This window comes from Ambystoma mexicanum, chromosome 4p (assembly GCF_040938575.1).
Source record: "Ambystoma mexicanum isolate Mex_15411 chromosome 4p, UKY_AmexF1_1, whole genome shotgun sequence".
NCBI lineage: Eukaryota > Metazoa > Chordata > Amphibia > Caudata > Ambystomatidae > Ambystoma > Ambystoma mexicanum.
The window spans coordinates 570,927,689-570,945,604 of record NC_090927.1 but is presented as its reverse complement, the minus strand read 5'-3'; the positions used below and the strand labels follow the sequence as shown (position 1 = coordinate 570,945,604).

Below are 17,916 nucleotides of genomic sequence, written 5' to 3'. Positions count from 1 at the left end.
ACTTTGTGAGCAAATCTATCACGACAATAACATATACTTCCTACACGCCATTAAAATGTAATGGTCCTAACAAAACATCTTGTTACCATCTTTGCATTGTTCGCACACTTGTATTCTTGTCTCAATAAATGCGTCCATCCCTGGTCACCAGAAATCCATTTGGAACCTATGACCAAGATCTACAACTTTCTCATGCATGCCTTCAGGTACAACCAGCCGCTGTCCTCTACACAACATGTCTATGACACATAACTCATAGTTGACTCTACTATATTCTCTTAATTTCCCTTTTACATCCTCTTCAATGTTACACCTCCACTTGAGCCACGTCTTTCTCATTGCCTCCTGATAGTCAGCATTCTCCACAAATGCTACTAACCACTCCTCCTCCTGAAGAGATTCCTCCACAACAAATATGTCACTAATCTTTTCCTCACCTAGTATTTCTATATCATCATTCGAAACCACTGGCTTCCTGGATAAAACATCCACAACTATATTGTTTTTACCCCTCACATGTTCCACAACAAACTCCAAACCTTGTAACCTTGTGATCCATTTTAAAATGCATCTGGGTACACCATCCAAACCCTTCTTGTTATAAATGGCTATAAGTGGCTTACGATCGGTGCAAACTATGTACTTCCTTTCAAATAAATACATCATGAATTTTAAAATAGCCCAAAAAGTGGCCAAAGCCTCTAGCTGAATAACTGAATATTGACATTACACCTCTTTTAGAGTCTTGGAGGCATATGCTACAGTATATTGTCTTTAGCCTTCCTCTTGCATCAAACCACCACCTAGTCCACCCTCCAATGCATCCGTATACACTACGGTATTTCCTACTCTATAAAACCTTGTAGCATGGGTGCCTTCGTTATGTTCTCTTTTACCACGTTCAACTCATTTTCATACTTCTCATTCCATTCAAACACAACTCCTCTTCTCATCAATTTTCTCAAATTGGTGGTTTTGCTTGCTTATCCTCGAATAAACTTCCCATAGTACTCAAGGAGACCAAGAAATGAAGACACTTTATTCTTGTTGGTTGATGCAGGCATGTCTACAATTGCCTGCATTGTGCTCCCTTTTGGTTTCACCCCCTGTCCGGCAATTCTGTAGCCTAGATAATCTACTTGTCTCTTTCTGAACTTGTACTTATCCAAGGTTAGCGTCAAACCTGCTTCTTCTAGTTTCTTTAGCACACTCTTGAGTCTCTCATCATGTTATTTGACATTCCCAACCCACAGCAAGATGTCATCCTGATAAAACTTCACCCGACACAAACCTCCCAGAATACTATGCATGACGTTGAAAAACACAGGCTGCAGAAATAAGGACAAACTGCATCCTGACACACTGGAACAAACCCGCATGTGATATAAATGTGAGAATGTCATACGAGGAAGGATGCATTTTCACTTGGTGATAGGCTGTGCGTAAATCTAACAAAGTATATATTGGAACCATTGAGATCAGTGATCATCTCATCAATCTTGGGAAGAGGAAACCTCTTTGTAATTACATTTCTGTTGACTTCCCTAATGTCTATACACAAATGAATTGATCCATTAGATTTCTCAACAATGACAATGGGGCTAACACACTCTGAAGATTCTGCATTCTGTATTACACCGTCTTTTAATATTCCCTCAATTTCATGCTCAACCTCTTTTTTGCATGCTAATGGTACATGCCTAACTTTTGCAGCAAAGGGAAGTGCATTCCTTCTCAACTTAATGTTATGAACAAACTTATTCAAACATTCAACATGATCCTGAAATACTTTGGGTGGCCACCCCTCTATTTCACTATTTTTACTCTATTCAGTACGTTCACCACTCTCACCTATTCCCTTCACAGATTGTATATCTACGTGATTGCATTCATTATACACTTGTTCATCTCTATTGGGATCTAATTTTATCCCTAACTGTGCTTAACATGTCCATGACAGCAAGTTTCCAGCTACATCTGTGACATACACTTTGGACTTAACCATCTTTCCTTTGAAGTTCGCTACCGAATAAAGTTTTCCAATGATAAAATTGGGCTTTCACAATAGGCATTGGCTTTGACTTTAGCCTCTTTAAATGTGCAGTTTTTAAAGCTATCCTAACAAGACCTCTTACTTATCAACGTGTAATCTGCCCCACTGTCCACTAACATTTCAATTCCACTCCTTGCTGAGACAGCATCAATCACTTGTATGATGTCGAACCCTTCACACACTTCAACATCCTCCTCCTCACCATCCACTTCAAAATTTCCCATTTCACCACTGCAAAACGTACAACATCTAGAAATGTGTCCCCTTCTGCCACATTGTCTACATTCCACAAATCTGGTTATACACTCATTGTCCCTGGAGAAATATTGCCACACCTGTAGCATCCACTCCCTCCTCTTGAATTGCGCCCCCTAAATGTTTCTCTATGTGCTTGAAAGCTTGATGTTCCTCCTCTGTTGTATGTTTGAAGACCTCTTCCTCTTCCACAGAAACTGATTTTTTCAGCATTCTTCTTATTGAGTTGTAACCCTCCCTGTATTCTTTTCGCTACTGACAAAACTAGTCTCTGTTCCTTCTGAGGAATTCTTTTTGTCAATTTGAATTGTTCACCCTTCTTGGGCTAATTCCTTAATACAGATTGAGGTATGTTCACTGTTCTTTCCTATCTCAATAGCCCTGTCCAAGTCTGTCTCTTTTTCTTTCCATAGTTCTTCTCAAATCTTATCCTCCATGCATTTTATCATGAGTTGATCTCTCAAGTGTTTTTCCTTACACCAGGCTTTGAATTGTCAGTTTACGGCCAGACCCCTCACAGCTGTTAGATACTCTTCAATTGACTTGCCCTTTCTTTGCTCTCTAATGGCAAACTTGTATCTCCCTGAAATCTTATTTTCTCTGACTTGAAAATGTTTGTCTAATTTTAAAATGCTGATAACAAATGCATTGCGCATGTGACGTTCTTGTGGTGGGTCTGGTGACCTTTTGAACACTTCCTATCCGCCATGTCCAAGACAGGGAAACAACAAGGCATCTTTCCTGTCCAATGAATAGTTCAGACCATATACAGCCAGGGTGAATTTCAAGAAATCTTCCTTACATTCCCTTCATTTAATTTTTGGTTCACCACATCCCTGGGGAAGGAAAATCGCCGGGCCTGGTATATTTGCCATGGTGTCAATGCTCTACTGTATTCGCAGTTTTTTTGATGGGATACTGCCTTTGTTCAGCCGCCTTTGTGTCCTTGTTTTCCTCAGAGGTGAGGATTGCAGTATAGTTGAGGTTATTCAGCAAAACAAACAATGGTGCATCAATAACAATGTCTTCTATTTGTTTAAATGGACTGGGTTGTGTAACCATGTATTTCTGAAAACTTGCGCTATAGGAACAAAGCGCGTATCGCCAGGGCCTTAATTGTTTGCGTTCACACCTGGTTCCCCCAAACTCAGTGAATTTCATGCGCTCACCTTCATGCCGGGCATTGAGACCGTGACACACTGAGTATTCACGTAGGTGTCGGGTTCACTGGCCACGCGTGTGTCTCATTTGCAGGTGGCTGGCATGTACCTTGGGTTACCAGGGGTTCACCACCAGACCATGCCCTCATCAGCTGCAGCCCAGGCAATGGTCAATCCTTGTTGCCAGTATTGTATTCCAAGTAATTGTGTACACAACTGGGTGGATTGATGAAGCTTTATTCAGGAACTCGGGTAATGCTGCATCTCTCTCCCTTTGGCCGGCACTTCAACTCATTCAGTTCCTACAATATAATTCTAAAGGTTCAATGTCTTAAAATTGCAGCAAAAATGGAGTGATTACAAAATATTTTGGCAAAAATGCTGTGGTTTTGCAGCCACAATCATGTAAAGGATGCAGGGGACACCCCCGCAACCCCCAGACCCATTATACCATTTATGGGGAGCGGAGGACACCCCCGCAACCCCCTCTCCCCTTAAATGGTATAATGGGGTACACCTTTACCGGGACAAAGCACAGCATTTTTGCCGCAATTTATTTTACCAGCGACATTTTTGGCGCAATTTTATTACCCGATACCATTCTATTGTCTCTACATTCCAACCAGTTGTTACCCTGGAAAGTGTTCTATGCAGATGGTATGAGATCACAGAAGCACTGGCAACTTGAACTATGTACAGTGAAGACTATTTGCAATGACATCATATTCCATTCTCAAAAATCACGTGACCCATATATTCTATGTGTTGTCTGTTTATCTTACACTTATCCTTGCTCAATGTGACACCAGCATCCGCTAGCCTCAATAAGACACTCATAAGCCTATCGTTGGGTTTGTCTGTCATATTTTCATATACCTGTATGCTGTCCTAAAAAGCCACACTCCTTTGCATCAAAGAGAGGATGCATCACATTCTGAAATACCAAAGAGGCAGAAACCAAACCAAAGGGCATCCTCACATAGTGGTACAATCCTTCAGGAGATTAATTCTTGTTAATTCCTTGGATGATTTGTGTGATTTAACTTTATGGTAAGCAGCCGTCAAATCGAATGTTGAAAATCTCATAGCTGGTTGCTAACATTCCATAAATGTTGGGCAACGTTGCCTGTCAGGTGTGATATATTTTTGAAGTGCATGGTGATCCACATACATTCGCAGCTTCCCGCTAGCCTTCCTTACCACCACTAGCGGTAAAACCCAATCAGCTGCCGCAATCCTTTCTATAATGCCTTGATTCTCCAAGTTCTTCCAACTCTCACTTTACTTCAACTGTCATTGTGATTGGTATGTTGCTCAGCTTCTGTGCCACTGACATCGAGCCTCGTCTTAGTCGAATCCTGTGCACAAACCCTTTGAGGCAACCCAATTGCAATGAAAATACCTTTCCTTCTATCGCGCCATGGTCAGAACACATTAGAACTTTCCTGTGCGTTGGGATTTAATTTCACTTCAAGATTCTTTTTATGTGCCCAGCTCAACAGGGCTATGTTCCTCTTTTTCATCACATACATTTTTCCTTGGGCTTAGTGCCCTTTGAATTTAAAGCCCACCTCAAACCATCCTATAAGATTGATGTGAGTCCCACCACAGGCAACCCACCTTATCCACCTCATGTAGTTCCTGAATTCGGAATAAACTGATGAATTGGTTTTCCAGAAGCAATGAGTATTTTACCACTGAGTCAATATTTCATGATCAACGGCTTATTATTCACACTCACATTTCCCGTGGGGCTATCAATGGCCTTGTCGGAGTTTGCTATCATGCATATGCTTTCTTCTTTACTAAGTTCCTCCACACAGTTGACGTAACCCGTAGTCCTGCAGCACCTTGTGAGATATCCTTTACTATTACATTTTCTACAGATGATTTGGACTATTGGCCCAATGTTGACTACTTGCACACCTGCAGCACTTATTTTGATCCAGCCAGGCTGTCCATCTAGTGTTTCTCTGTGCAGTGCCTCTCCGGAACCTATTGCAAAAATTACCACCACATCTTGCGCCAAACTGTTGTGGGGTCTTGTCTCCACCTCCACTCTGGACTGCTTGAATAATGCTGTGGTACTATCTTTGTCACCAGTCTGTGCGTCAGTATGTTTTGTGTCAGAGTGTTGCCTGTCAGTTAGAGCTTTCATGCAAAGTTCTGTATGCTCCACTTCCTTACCTATAGCAAGTACTTCTTCTAACGGTGGGTCATTACTAGACCATACTCAATCCCTCATTTTGATGTTCCTGCATTCCAACATTAACTGATTGCTTAGCTGTTCCTCAAATTGGGGGCCAAAATTGCATGTTTTCCCCAAACTCCTAAGTGCAGTAATACATTGTTCTACCGAGTCCCCTTCTTCTTGGCTTCGTTTTCCAAAATGGTATTGTTCCAGATCATGTTTGTCCTTTTCCCATAGTGTTTATCTATCTTTTTTATACCTTTCTCATATTCATTGAGGTTCTCAGTCGCCAAACCTGTAAGCGCGGGTAGATTTTCATATTTGTTTCAGTCCTGAGGCAGTGAAATGCTAGGGACTTTCTCTTATCGGTGCTATAATTGGTCCCACATACTACTGTGGCATAGAGCTCAAACAACTTCTTCTACCTGTCATTAACAGTAAAGTTGCAGAGTTTTAAAAAATCCCTATATTGTTTCTCAATGAAGTATTAGTCAAGATGTTTAAGTTAATGTTATGTCAAATAAGTTTGCAACCGAATTGAAGAATATGATTTGTATTGATTTCATATCTTTAAACAAGCAATATCCAATTATTGCACCATCCAAAATATAGATATGTTTTCTAATTGGCACAAATTATAAAGTGTCTACTGTGTCTTTAGAAATTTCCCTTAATGTAAATAATAAATGTCAGGTGAAGTCAACATTGAATACATTTAGGAATTAATAACTTGCATCATTCAACCAATTATTATGGGTCTGATATTTGGATGAAATAGACAATATCAAATAATAATTTTCAGCTGTTCGAAGTAAATCGAATCAACCTTATTAGTCACCAAGCTTGGAAGTAAAAATGTGTAATACATTGGCTAATGAAGTTAAGAATTTGATTTGTGGCTTAACTATATACCCCATCTTGATATTGGTATTTTGTGGTGCGCTGACTAGCCAATTAGAAAACATATCTATATTTTGGATGCTGCAATAATTGGATATTGCTTGTTTTTGCATAACAATTAATAGACACATTTGTTAAATGCTTTTACATAATGTTTTCATTATAGCACAATAACTAAAGCCTTTTTTCAATGACTTTGTGTTTGATGACGTTGATGCATTGAATGATATATGCATTGACATCACATGTATAACGTTAACTAGATGCTATTATTAAGGCTTTTGAACTAAGGCTTTGCAATTATGGTACACTAACCAAAGTCCCGCAGTTTATCCCCCACCATACATATTCGAAGGACTATAATATCAAAGGTAAATTACTCATATACCACTTGCCTACATTCTGCATCATCAAGCTATTCTTTTTGTGACTTAGTCTAAAAATATTTTATTGAGAAGTCAAATGAACAGATATTTTCATGAAACCTTTGTTACGATGGTGTATATCTTGATACACTGAACTTTATATTTAAATTATCAGGAAGATGTTCAATACATATGAGAAGTCGTACGATGTCCTATCATCGCCGAATTTTTCAAAGCCAGCCACTTAAACGTGCACTAATGTTCATCGAATTTTTTAGGGGGGGTGGGAAAGGAAAGATTAGGGTTTGGGGGTTAGGGAATAGGTAAAATAGGTGGTGGAGGGGGGTTTACCCCCCCCAAAAAGAATTTGATTAACATTTCCACGTTGAAATGCCAGGCTTTGAAAATTCCGGCGATTAAATGACATGGAACAATGGAAGTAAGTACACTGACTTAGATTGCATTCCTATTCAACATGAATCAGGTTAGTGAATTATTTAATATTAAAAATAGCAATACTTAATGTTTTAATTCATATGATTACCAAGCCAGTCACCAAACATATACAACTTAAATTCCTCATGAATTGGTGCAGCAAATCAAGCGAACATACAGTGGATGAGGATGTTAGGATAAGAATCCACATAGATTTTGTGTTGATTGATAATAAGTTGCTTTAATAATGCCTGCATGGTTTTATGGATATATTTCGAATAAACTATACTTGAAAAAATAATCATCATAATAGATTTGCTCCTCAGATATCACAATCTCTCTCAGGCATTGAACCTGTAGCTGGATTCTCAACTTTCTGGAGTTTGGATACTCTGGAATTTAGCGTCTGGCAAATTTCTCTAACAATGTTAACTAACACCACCCCATTTTATGGTATGGTGCTTATTTGGCACCATTTCCATACACCGTATTGGACCGAGAAGAAAAGCCTTACCTAGAATCCATTTTTCAGAGAGACATTTAATTTCGGCAGGTTTCTTTCCAGTGTGATCTCCGATGCAGATGTCTGCTTGCCGCAAGCTTTTGCATACTCTCCCCCCACACAGTTGTACCAGTTCTGTCAGATTATCCCAAGGCGGTTGCGAAGTCATGGATATAAACATGATCGGCTGCTTTGAAAATAGGTCAGGCTGATATGTTCCTGACGACAGTTGACGTTGCAATCTGCAAATCTGTTTCCAAGTAGAAAAAAGGGATTCAATTTAAATGTAGATCTGGTTATTAGCATTATTTTAAGTACATTTAATAACATCACAGAAATTAAAACACGCAAGATTAAGCATGTGTAAGCAAACTAATTATGAAGATTGTCAAAAAAGCATCCCCATCGGATTGGTGCAAGTTACTGAAACTACTGCATACCTTCTTCTACACCCTAGTACTGCATTACCACGCTGTCCAATCTTCCTTGTCCCAGTCGTCACCAGTGAGGGGCGCCTGACCCAGTCAGACCCTTATTTCAGCAAATTAGAGTTTGTTTGCTTCATGCATCCCATGCGCCACCCCTTCTGGGGCAGAGCCTACAACCTAACATTGCTCCCGACACACTTCTCATTTCTGTTTGTCTGTCCACAGACAGACCCGGAAAGGCCTGCTCCCCTGCGAGCCTCCCTTGGTAGTCTCTGGGAAATGAACGGTTAGGGGTAAGGCGGCCTGCTTAGCAGACGCGCCCACATAACTGTCACCCGGCATAGCGGGTGCAATGCCAGGTGATGTCGGCCCCTATAGGCGGTAATGACCATTAAGGGAGGATGCTGCAAACTGCCAGCGCAGGCAAGCAGGGTGACGGCCCGGTTGCTAGGCAACCTCATGGTTCTGCAGCTCTTGAAATGGGTTCCGGGCAGCAGAAACTTAAGTTGCATGATTCCCTGACAGGACTAGTTGTTGTCTTATCCCAAAATCATGACGGACTGGAGCATCCAATTCTGTACATCAGTCAAAAATTGTTCCACAGGTTGAGAAACGACTCAGTAATTGAACTAGAGGTACTGGCCATAAATGGGCAATCTTACACTGCAAATATCTACTGGGACAGAAGTTCAGACTAATTACTGACCACTCTCAGTTAGTCTGGATTAGCCAAAGCAAAGAGTCAAACCCCAGGATTATACGGTGGTTCCTGGACCGACAACCATACTACTTCTCAGTGGAAGATCGGGAAGGACAAGGGCAAAGGAATGTGGACTTTCTCTCTCAGTTCCCTTGCGAAGCATAACGGCCCAATCCGCATAGGGGAAGGGTATGTGAGAAATCGCAAGGCACTCTCAGAACTACTCCCCTGGGATCTTCTGTTCAAGTGGTCATTGAAGGGCCATCGCTTTTGGATCCCGACCCTGGGGATGGACAAGCGAGGAAGACGCTCCACCTCCACCTGAGTGGAGGGTCCTTGGGGATTGGGGAGAAGGTGCCGGACAGTGAGACGAAGTATCCCCCCCCTTTCCTAACACCGACCTATCCTCACTTCCCTCAGCCTTCATGGGCTATTCCCACCCGCACCCTATTTCTCCCCATGAGAAGAGGAATGACCACTTCCAAAGAGAATATCACTCTAATACTGTGACTAAGAAGAGGGACTTGGAAGAATATAGAGCTGAAGGTCAGGCATGTCCTATTCATTACATTAATTGTGGTCAGGAAAAGACTCACACCTGAAACCTCTCGACAGGGCTCAGGTATATAAAAGGTGGTGCCCAATATGAGAAAAGAGGTCAGCAGGGAAACTAGGCCAGCCGGGAGTGCACTTGTGGAGAACGGAACGCCGAGAAGCTGAAGACACGCAGATTGTGGCAGTCTGCGGAAGCGAGGCAAAGGAGCCGTGTCTCCAACGTGCTGGCGAGATCAGAAAAAGGGGAGTGTGGCAATTGTCGGTCCCTTCACGGTGGCTGCATAGTGCTCATTCCCCTGGGCGGAGGAACCAACCCCGGAGTGTCTGAGCGGCAGGAGATGAGACCCTAACCTCAAGTGCAAGATAGTGTGGGAGCCGAGAAGCTATTGAAAGCAGCAATGGGACCGCTGAGTTTCGAGTGATGAAAGAAACCTGGTGCACGAACGTTTAAAGTGAGTTACATTGTATCGAGTGGTCTCAGACAATCAGCACATTCTCGAAAGCCTCTGAGCAAGACGAATGAGAGAACAATGAAGGTGAGGCCATTAAGGAAGTGGTGGGATACTCTGTAACTGGGTGGTTACGAACAAGAGTAAAGAGCGTGAAGGCAAGTGAAGAAGCTGAAATTGAACGGCAGAAGGGGGAGCAGTGAAGTGAAAAGGCTGATCTGCCAAACAAGAAACCAAGTAAAACGGTTGCAAGGGCCACTGGTTGTGTGACCTTTAGAGGGTGGACCGTGCAGCCTTAACTGCGCCACAACCACAGAGCCCCAACAAAATATAGCAAGTAGAAACAAAGGAAGTAGTCAACGGTGCACTTGGAAGAGAAGTGTTGGGCACTTGGGGAAGGGAGTCCTAAACTCTGGTTGTACATTGTGGCACGTAAGGCCTGAGAGAAAAGTATTTGAAACTTGGGGAAGGGAACCCTTAGGTTTTGTGGAATCAATTGAACATTGTGCATTAAGAATAAGTGTGCTTTGGACTTGGGGAAGAGAAAACGTGTGTGAAAAAGTTTCAGACCCAGATGCGGTACGGACACTGCCCTGATCGACCTTATAAAACAAATCCAAGACATAAAAGACGCGGGTAAACTATCCCTCTTACTTTTACTTGACCTATCAGCAATTTTTTTATTTGGTCAATCACCAAACTCTCTGCCACCACCTGAAAACTGCTTCACACTTTTCTGACTCAGCCACATTATGGATTAGATCCTTCCTTGCTAACAGAACTATGAGAGTTTTCTCTCCAACAGCCTCTGCCAAACCTTCGCCAGTAACCTGTGGGGTTCCACAAGGTTCATGTGTCTCCCCTACGCTGTACAATGTCTTTACGAAGCCTCTCTTCGACATACTTGATCAACTGGGTGTCACAAATACCAATTACGCTGACAGCACTCAGATACTTGTTCCCATTACGGGAGACCATGCAATAGACAATATAGCACTCAATGAAATCTATTCAGTAATCCAAGCCTGGATGGCACAACACGGTCTGAGTTTAAATGACGAAAATCCTTGGATTTTCATACCAGACTCAATAAGCTAGAACCTGCCTTCAAATCCTTCACAATGGATGGCAACACTATTAATGTCTCTAATAACATGAAAACTCTTGGTATCTACCTTGACGCCACACTATCCTTCACTAGCAAACTAATGATGTGGTAGCAGCATCCACATACACCTGTAAACTAATCACTGCATGCAGGCCATTCCTCACGACAGCTAACTGTATCACGCTTGCCAGAACCCTAGTCATGTCTAAAATTGACTATTGCAATGCCCTCTACTTAGGGATCTGCCAAAAAATCATGAATAAGCTGCAAGTAACACAGAACAATGCTATCAGGGCTGCACTGAACATCTCTAAGAAATCACACATATTGGACACCAGACGCAATTTGCTATGGCTGTCTGTCGAGCACAGAATCTCCTTGAAAACACTTGCTCTAACTCACAAAATAAGAGCAAACATTGCTCCAGCCTACCTCACCAATGGACTCTCCTCACATACTTCCACAAGGCCACTTAGAGCTGCCCAAGTTCATACCATGTCTATCCCGACATTCAAACGCCAAAACTAAGGTGGTTCTAGTTTCCCTGTCTTGGCAGCCAAGCTTTGGAACACGCTTCCTGCCTCCCTTATATCAGAACCTTCCTTCCATTCATTTAAGATCAACGCTAAACGCTGGCTCCATGAACTTGACCTCACTGGACACCCTCAAGTTTAGCTCCCCGACAGGTATCTACTGCTCCTACTGTACCTAGATCCATTGGGCTCTCTCTCTGGCTTTTATTTTGACTCATACTGTATTGCATTATTCAATACTGCATATTGCCTGACTAGACTATGTAACTTCTGTATATACTGTATATGTTGTGTAACACTTGCTCTACTATTCTTGTAAATAATGTAACCCATGTAAATGCTTTGTAACACTGTATGCTGCTAAACATGCGCCCAGATGCCCCGGGGCCAGGAGTGCTTTATAAATAAAATAAATACAAATACAAAACGCATGATTATAGTATCTGAGAGAGGTTTGATTGGTAAGGCTCTTGGGTGTTGCCAATAGAGGGCATAAAAAGCTGAACATCCCGTTGAAGAGTGACAAGAGTTGTATGTAAACACAGCGAAATACAGAACAGTTGGCTATGGTTCCTGTTGCTGTATACATAGGCACCGCAAAAATTGTTCGACGGTTTTGTTAGCTCGTTCATTCATTCATTTAATGTTCTGGGCTGTGGCCTTGCAGTTTTTAGGAGCCGTTCTTCTCTTCTTTTGGGGTTTTTGGTCCTAATCAAATTGAAACATTTTGCTTTCACCCAAAATAAATGTGAACCGTAAATTTGTTGTTTCTATGAAGTTGTGGCTTATTTTATATTTATAGCATGCAAAAGATGTGTTTACAGCGTATAATGTTGACAGTATACATGCCCCGACTTGTTAGTAGGAAACAACGACGTTGTAGAGCCTGAACTACTAAGATATCCTACTGTGAGCTCTGTATCCACATAGCTTTCTTGAATTAGCTTTAAAAGGCCACCTGGCAAACATATTTCATGAAGTTTGCACCATAAGATATATTCCTATTACTGAAGTAAAATGCCTTTTCAAAATCATAAAAGGCAGTAAAAATGTGTCCTCCTCTGATCCTAAAGTACTTCTCAATTAATGTATTCAGAATAAAACAATGATCAACCGGGCTGCAGCCCCGTCTAAAGCCTGCCTGCAAGGGTTTCAAAATGTTAATATCATGTGCCTGCGCCTCCACTCTTGGCATTATACATTTTGAGATGATTTTGCTAGAGTTATCCAGTATAGAGGACTATTCTACTATTCCTCCTTGTCTTTAGGACCACCTCTGCCTGCTTCAAATATTATTTCCAGAATCTGGGCCCACCAGTGAAGAAAATCGATATAAATATCTGAACAATGCCACCAGGGCCCGCAGCTTTCCCCTTTGTAAGCGAGGAAATAGCCACCTTATTCTCCTCCTAGGAGTATTTGATCTTTTCGGTATTACCTTCCTTGACTACCCATTGGTTCTCCCCAATCTGGTGCTCATAAACAATCTGTCTATAGCAAGACATCCACTGCTCGCTTGTGGATGTCCCCTCTCTCTCATCTTCCCAGTCTTTAGCAAAATGTTTACCAAAAATGTGTTTTAAATTATAACTACCGCAAGTGCTAAAGTAACCCATTGCTTCTCAATATAGGCATTCCTTTTATTCTTCAGTAACTTTTTTTAGTATTTCTTGTGAACAAATAACTGTGCTGCTGAGTGCACCCGTTACTTGATTTTAAAATTCAAATCCCTTTTTGCCGTTCTACATTCAGCGTCAAACCATTGAGCATGTTTAACAGTAGGCGTTTACTCCTTGAATGGGAAGCTGTAGTTAATTAACATCCTCTCTCTTATAGTAGATATCAGATGCTCAAATTGTCTGACTACGTCCCCCGGAACATTATTGCCTTCAGTTATAATTGAGGTAATCCCTAACATCAAATCTGCCTAAAAACAGATTTCCATAACCTCTGAGCTATATCTCAGAGCAGACTGAACCTTAAAAAGTTCATCCATCTTGATTGGGCCAGAACCAGGCCCATGTTGATAGAATGATAACTTTAACAGTGAGTGATCGCTCTCCACTTGATGCGTAATATGGAAATCTACAATACTTGCATTAAAAAACCAATCTTCAATAGCATAATCTATTATAGAAACATATTCAGCCCTCCTGAATGTGTAACCCATTGGTATATTTCCCTGCACACCTACCATTCAGATCTTCCATTGTTAGTTCTTTCATTATGCTATCTAACAGCCTTCCTCCTTGGTCAGGGTTGGTAAACAGAATATTTTTTTGCGAGGGATATCACATTGCTCTTGCAAATACCTTAAATCAATATTGGATGGGCCTAGCGTATCTAGTTTAGCATTTACAACACCCACCACCAACACATTATCAGTCCCCCTCTGGAGGTAACGTCAAGAATAATATTCTTCAAAATAATCATATTTTGGGGACCTGCTTTAGGTGGATTAAATATATTTACCAACAGCAGCTTTGAGGTACTAGTCTAGTTACCTTTGATACATACAATACCACCATTGACATACAATTGGGGATCAATCTTTCTATGTGCAAGCCTACTGACTCCCCAATCAAAGTAAAAAGGACTCCCCTGTGATGTACCATCCTACTCTGCTCAGCTTTTAATGCAAAGGTTTGATATCCCTGCAAGTGAACATTCCTCCCGCAGACAGGTCTCCTCTAAAAACACTTTATTAAAAGACCTCAGATAAACCAACCAGTCCTCATTATAGAGTTTATTTCCGATTCCCGCCACATTCCAAAGGAGTAGTTATATGGTAGTTACAATAGTCTTTGCCTTTCCCATCACCAGCATCTGTCTCCCCCCTACGAGAGAGCAGTAGGTTTATACTGATTAATCCAATCATATACTTATTCTCCGGCTAGTTTCGATAGACATTTTCGTGTGGACTTTATTTGGAGTACAGGTATGATCTAATTGGTCTGTTGATAGATCCAAAATGTTTGAGGTTTGATCAGAGAGTATCATGGCATCATCAGCTGATATGACATCAGAACACACAGCAGGCAGTGCTGGAATAATATGGTCATGCCAAGAATCGTGTAAATGGCAAAGTCTGGATTTTACTTCTAAAAAGATTTCTATCCCTTTTCTTGCTATGCCCCCTCTACACTGGATTAGGCAAGCACAAAAATGAGGATTACTGAAACTGAATCGTATATTACAGCCTCCACAATACATACAATCTGACTATATCCAAATTGCACAAAATATTTTGAAAGAGACGTGCATTAATCACAGAGTTTCTTGAATAGCAGCTATTGGTAAGTGTTTAAAGGCATCCTTGGTGCCATGGGATCTCCCTTTGAAGGTACATATTAGATTCTGGTTTCTTCTGTCTTTCAAGGGATCATTTTCCTCATTCATCATCCCTGAGCTTCCCTCTTTTCCTATTCGAATATTGACTGCGGCTGTTTGCCCACTTTTAGAGGCAGCACTAGTGCAAGCATCTTCATGCATAGCCTTTTTTTTAAACTCAAGGGCAATTTGCAGAACCCTTCTACCGGAATCTTGCTTGCAGTAATTCGTCCATTATTTTCAGGTGTACCTTTGTTGTTGTGATTTCCATTTGTGGGTTCAATTCTATGCAGATTATTTTCCAGGTATGACTTTCCAGCCTCATTCTTTGTAGTGCAGGTTCCCACTATTCCATCTGTGGGGGCAGGTGCTTGAACCCTGCTTATTTCTCCTGGACCTGTCAGATTCCTTAGCCACACCCTGGCTTCCCTGAGGAGTTTCCCCAGGTATTGTCTTTGTGTTTGTACCCACCAGCTGGGTTAAATGATCAATTATTCCAAGGGTTAGCTTGTTCAGTCTGCCCATTGGTTTGCAGCTTATAGGTCGATGAGTACCTTGTGTGGTAAGGGCCCCCAGAAGTGCAAGGTAAATTGGGACCCCTTATCTGTGATAATAACAGTAGGCAGACCGAATGCACAGAACACATGTTGAATAAAAAGTAAATTCAGAACAGACGTAGTTGGTATACTGTGACAAGGAATTAAATTCCCCATTTTGGTGAGGGAATCTATTACCACGCATATGGTATCATTGTCTTCATTCAGAGGTAGGTCGACAAATTCCATAGTTATAAGGAACCATGGTTTGTGTGGGACAGGCATTTATTTTTAGCGGTCTCACTGGTTTTGAAGACTGCTCTTACCCTGAGCACAGACAGAACAATCTCAGATGTAGTCTTTAACGTATCTTCTTAGGGTAGGCCACCAACACCAGCGTCTCAAAAGTTCTATGGTCTTTTGCTGACCTGCACGAGTAGATATTTAGCATTGTGACACCATTGGAAAGTGAAACGCTGTATGATGGCTTCCACAGGTAGATACAGTCTACCTGTATATATAGAGAACCTTCCACCATTTAGGCATACAAAACCACCCTCAGGGCCAAGTAGGTATTCAGGGTCATCATATGAATACGCTCCATCACCAATTCCTTTCCATGGAGACTACCAGGGCGATATGTGATGACAAAATCGAACAGTGAAAAGAATAAATGCCATTGAGCTTGTCTGGTGTTGCTACGCTTTAGTGAAGTTAAAGCTTGGAAGTTACGATTGTCTGAATAGATGAGGACCTGATGGAGCGCTTGTTGGAGGCGATGGCTCTGTACCTGGAAAGCCATATGCATGACTAACAGCTGGCGTTTAGTAAAAATGTAGTTTCTTTCTGCTGGGATGAATTTATGGGACATGAAAGCAATCGGGTATAATCTCTGCATTTGCGTGCATCTCAGAGTGTATGGCACCCGTAGCCAGCACGGATGAGTCTGTTTCAACCAAGAATTGTCGCTCAGGGTCTAGGTGATGCAGAAAAGGAGCAGTGGTAAAAGGCTTTCTTGAGAAAGTCGAAAACCAAAGGAGCTGTGTGAGACCAATGAAAAGGAACCAATGATTTATTGAGTTCTGTCATAGGAGCCACCATAGTGGAAAAGGAGGCTATAAAACGTCGATAGAAATTTGCAAAGCCCAGGAAGGACCGTAAAGCACAGAGTGTGGTAGGAACCAGGCAGTCAAATACAGCCTGGAGCTTTTCTGGGCACATGTGCACTCCTTTCGGGGTTAAACAAAACCCAAGGAATTCCACGTCTGTGACATAAAAACAGCATTTTACTAGCTTGGCAAAAAGGTGTTTTTCTCGTAGTCTCTGTAATACGGTTTGCACATGCAACACATGTGCTTGCTTGGTGTTGAAATATATAAGTGTATCATCTAAGTAACCAACAACAACTAAATCCAATACATCATGGAAAATATGGTTAACGAAATGTGGGAAAGTGGCAGGTGCATAACAGAGACTGTAACAAGTGCAGAAATAGACGTCCACTCGTGTCGTTGCCTCACCCTTACCAAATTGTAAGCAGCCCTGAGATCAGGTTTGTGAAAAAGGTAGTGGATTTTATCTGATCTAATAGGACTGAAATCAGAGGCAGCGGGTATTGTTTATTTACAGTGATCTCCTTAAGCAATTGATAATCAATACCAGGGCCGGAGAGTACCCTCCTTCTTGGGCATGGGAACAAGGGAGGGGCTGCTTGTGACTTGGAAGAGTGCATCAACCCTTGCATAGAGATTCGTCAATGTAGACTTGGAGGATTGTATCCTTATCGCTGCTTAACATACATATTCGGCCATGAGGTATGCACCCAGGAGCAGATCGTTGGACTGCCATAGACCCGATGAAGAGGTAAATGATCAGCGTTTGCTTCACTGAAAATATCGCAGAACAAGTGGTAGACATTGGGTAGTGAAGTTTCGATTGCTCCGATGGTATGGAGCCAAGCCAGTATAATCAAAGGGTGTTATATGATAGAGGACGAACTACAGTGAAACAAACAGTACTGGGAAGAGAGGATTGTGTAACTGCAACCACAGGGCACATAAAATGAACTTGAAGTGTGGAGCCAAAATAAGGTCAAATCCGATGTTCTCTTGTTGCCCTTGTTTGGTTTTCATCGTTAAGAGAGCGGTGCAGGAAGTGACTGGGTCAGATATAAACGCAGTGCAACCCCCCACTCACCCAGCTTCCGGGTGAGCCTTTTCTTCAATGGGTATATGATGAATTTGAGCAAAGGCAGTGTCCAAAAGGGCTCTGACACTCCTGAGTCTATTAGTACTGGTGTATGTATCTGAGAGCGATCTTGTAGGGTCAGAGTGACTTGTACATGAGGTCTGGATGCGAGAAGGGACCGATTATCAATCAGACTTGTCCAGACGGTCATGTCTATGGACGAGTCTGC

At 41.8% G+C, this 17,916-nt stretch overlaps 1 protein-coding gene across 1 annotated transcript in view; it reads right to left on the bottom strand.

Moving 5' to 3' along the window:
• Nucleotides 1–17,916, bottom strand: part of MCPH1 (microcephalin 1) — a 2,120,508-nt gene that overhangs the window by 133,770 nt on the left and 1,968,822 nt on the right. The window contains exon 13 of the mRNA XM_069606102.1: nucleotides 7,874–8,111. Within this exon, the coding sequence (XP_069462203.1) occupies nucleotides 7,874–8,111 (238 nt within the window). The remainder of the gene's footprint in view (nucleotides 1–7,873; nucleotides 8,112–17,916) is intronic.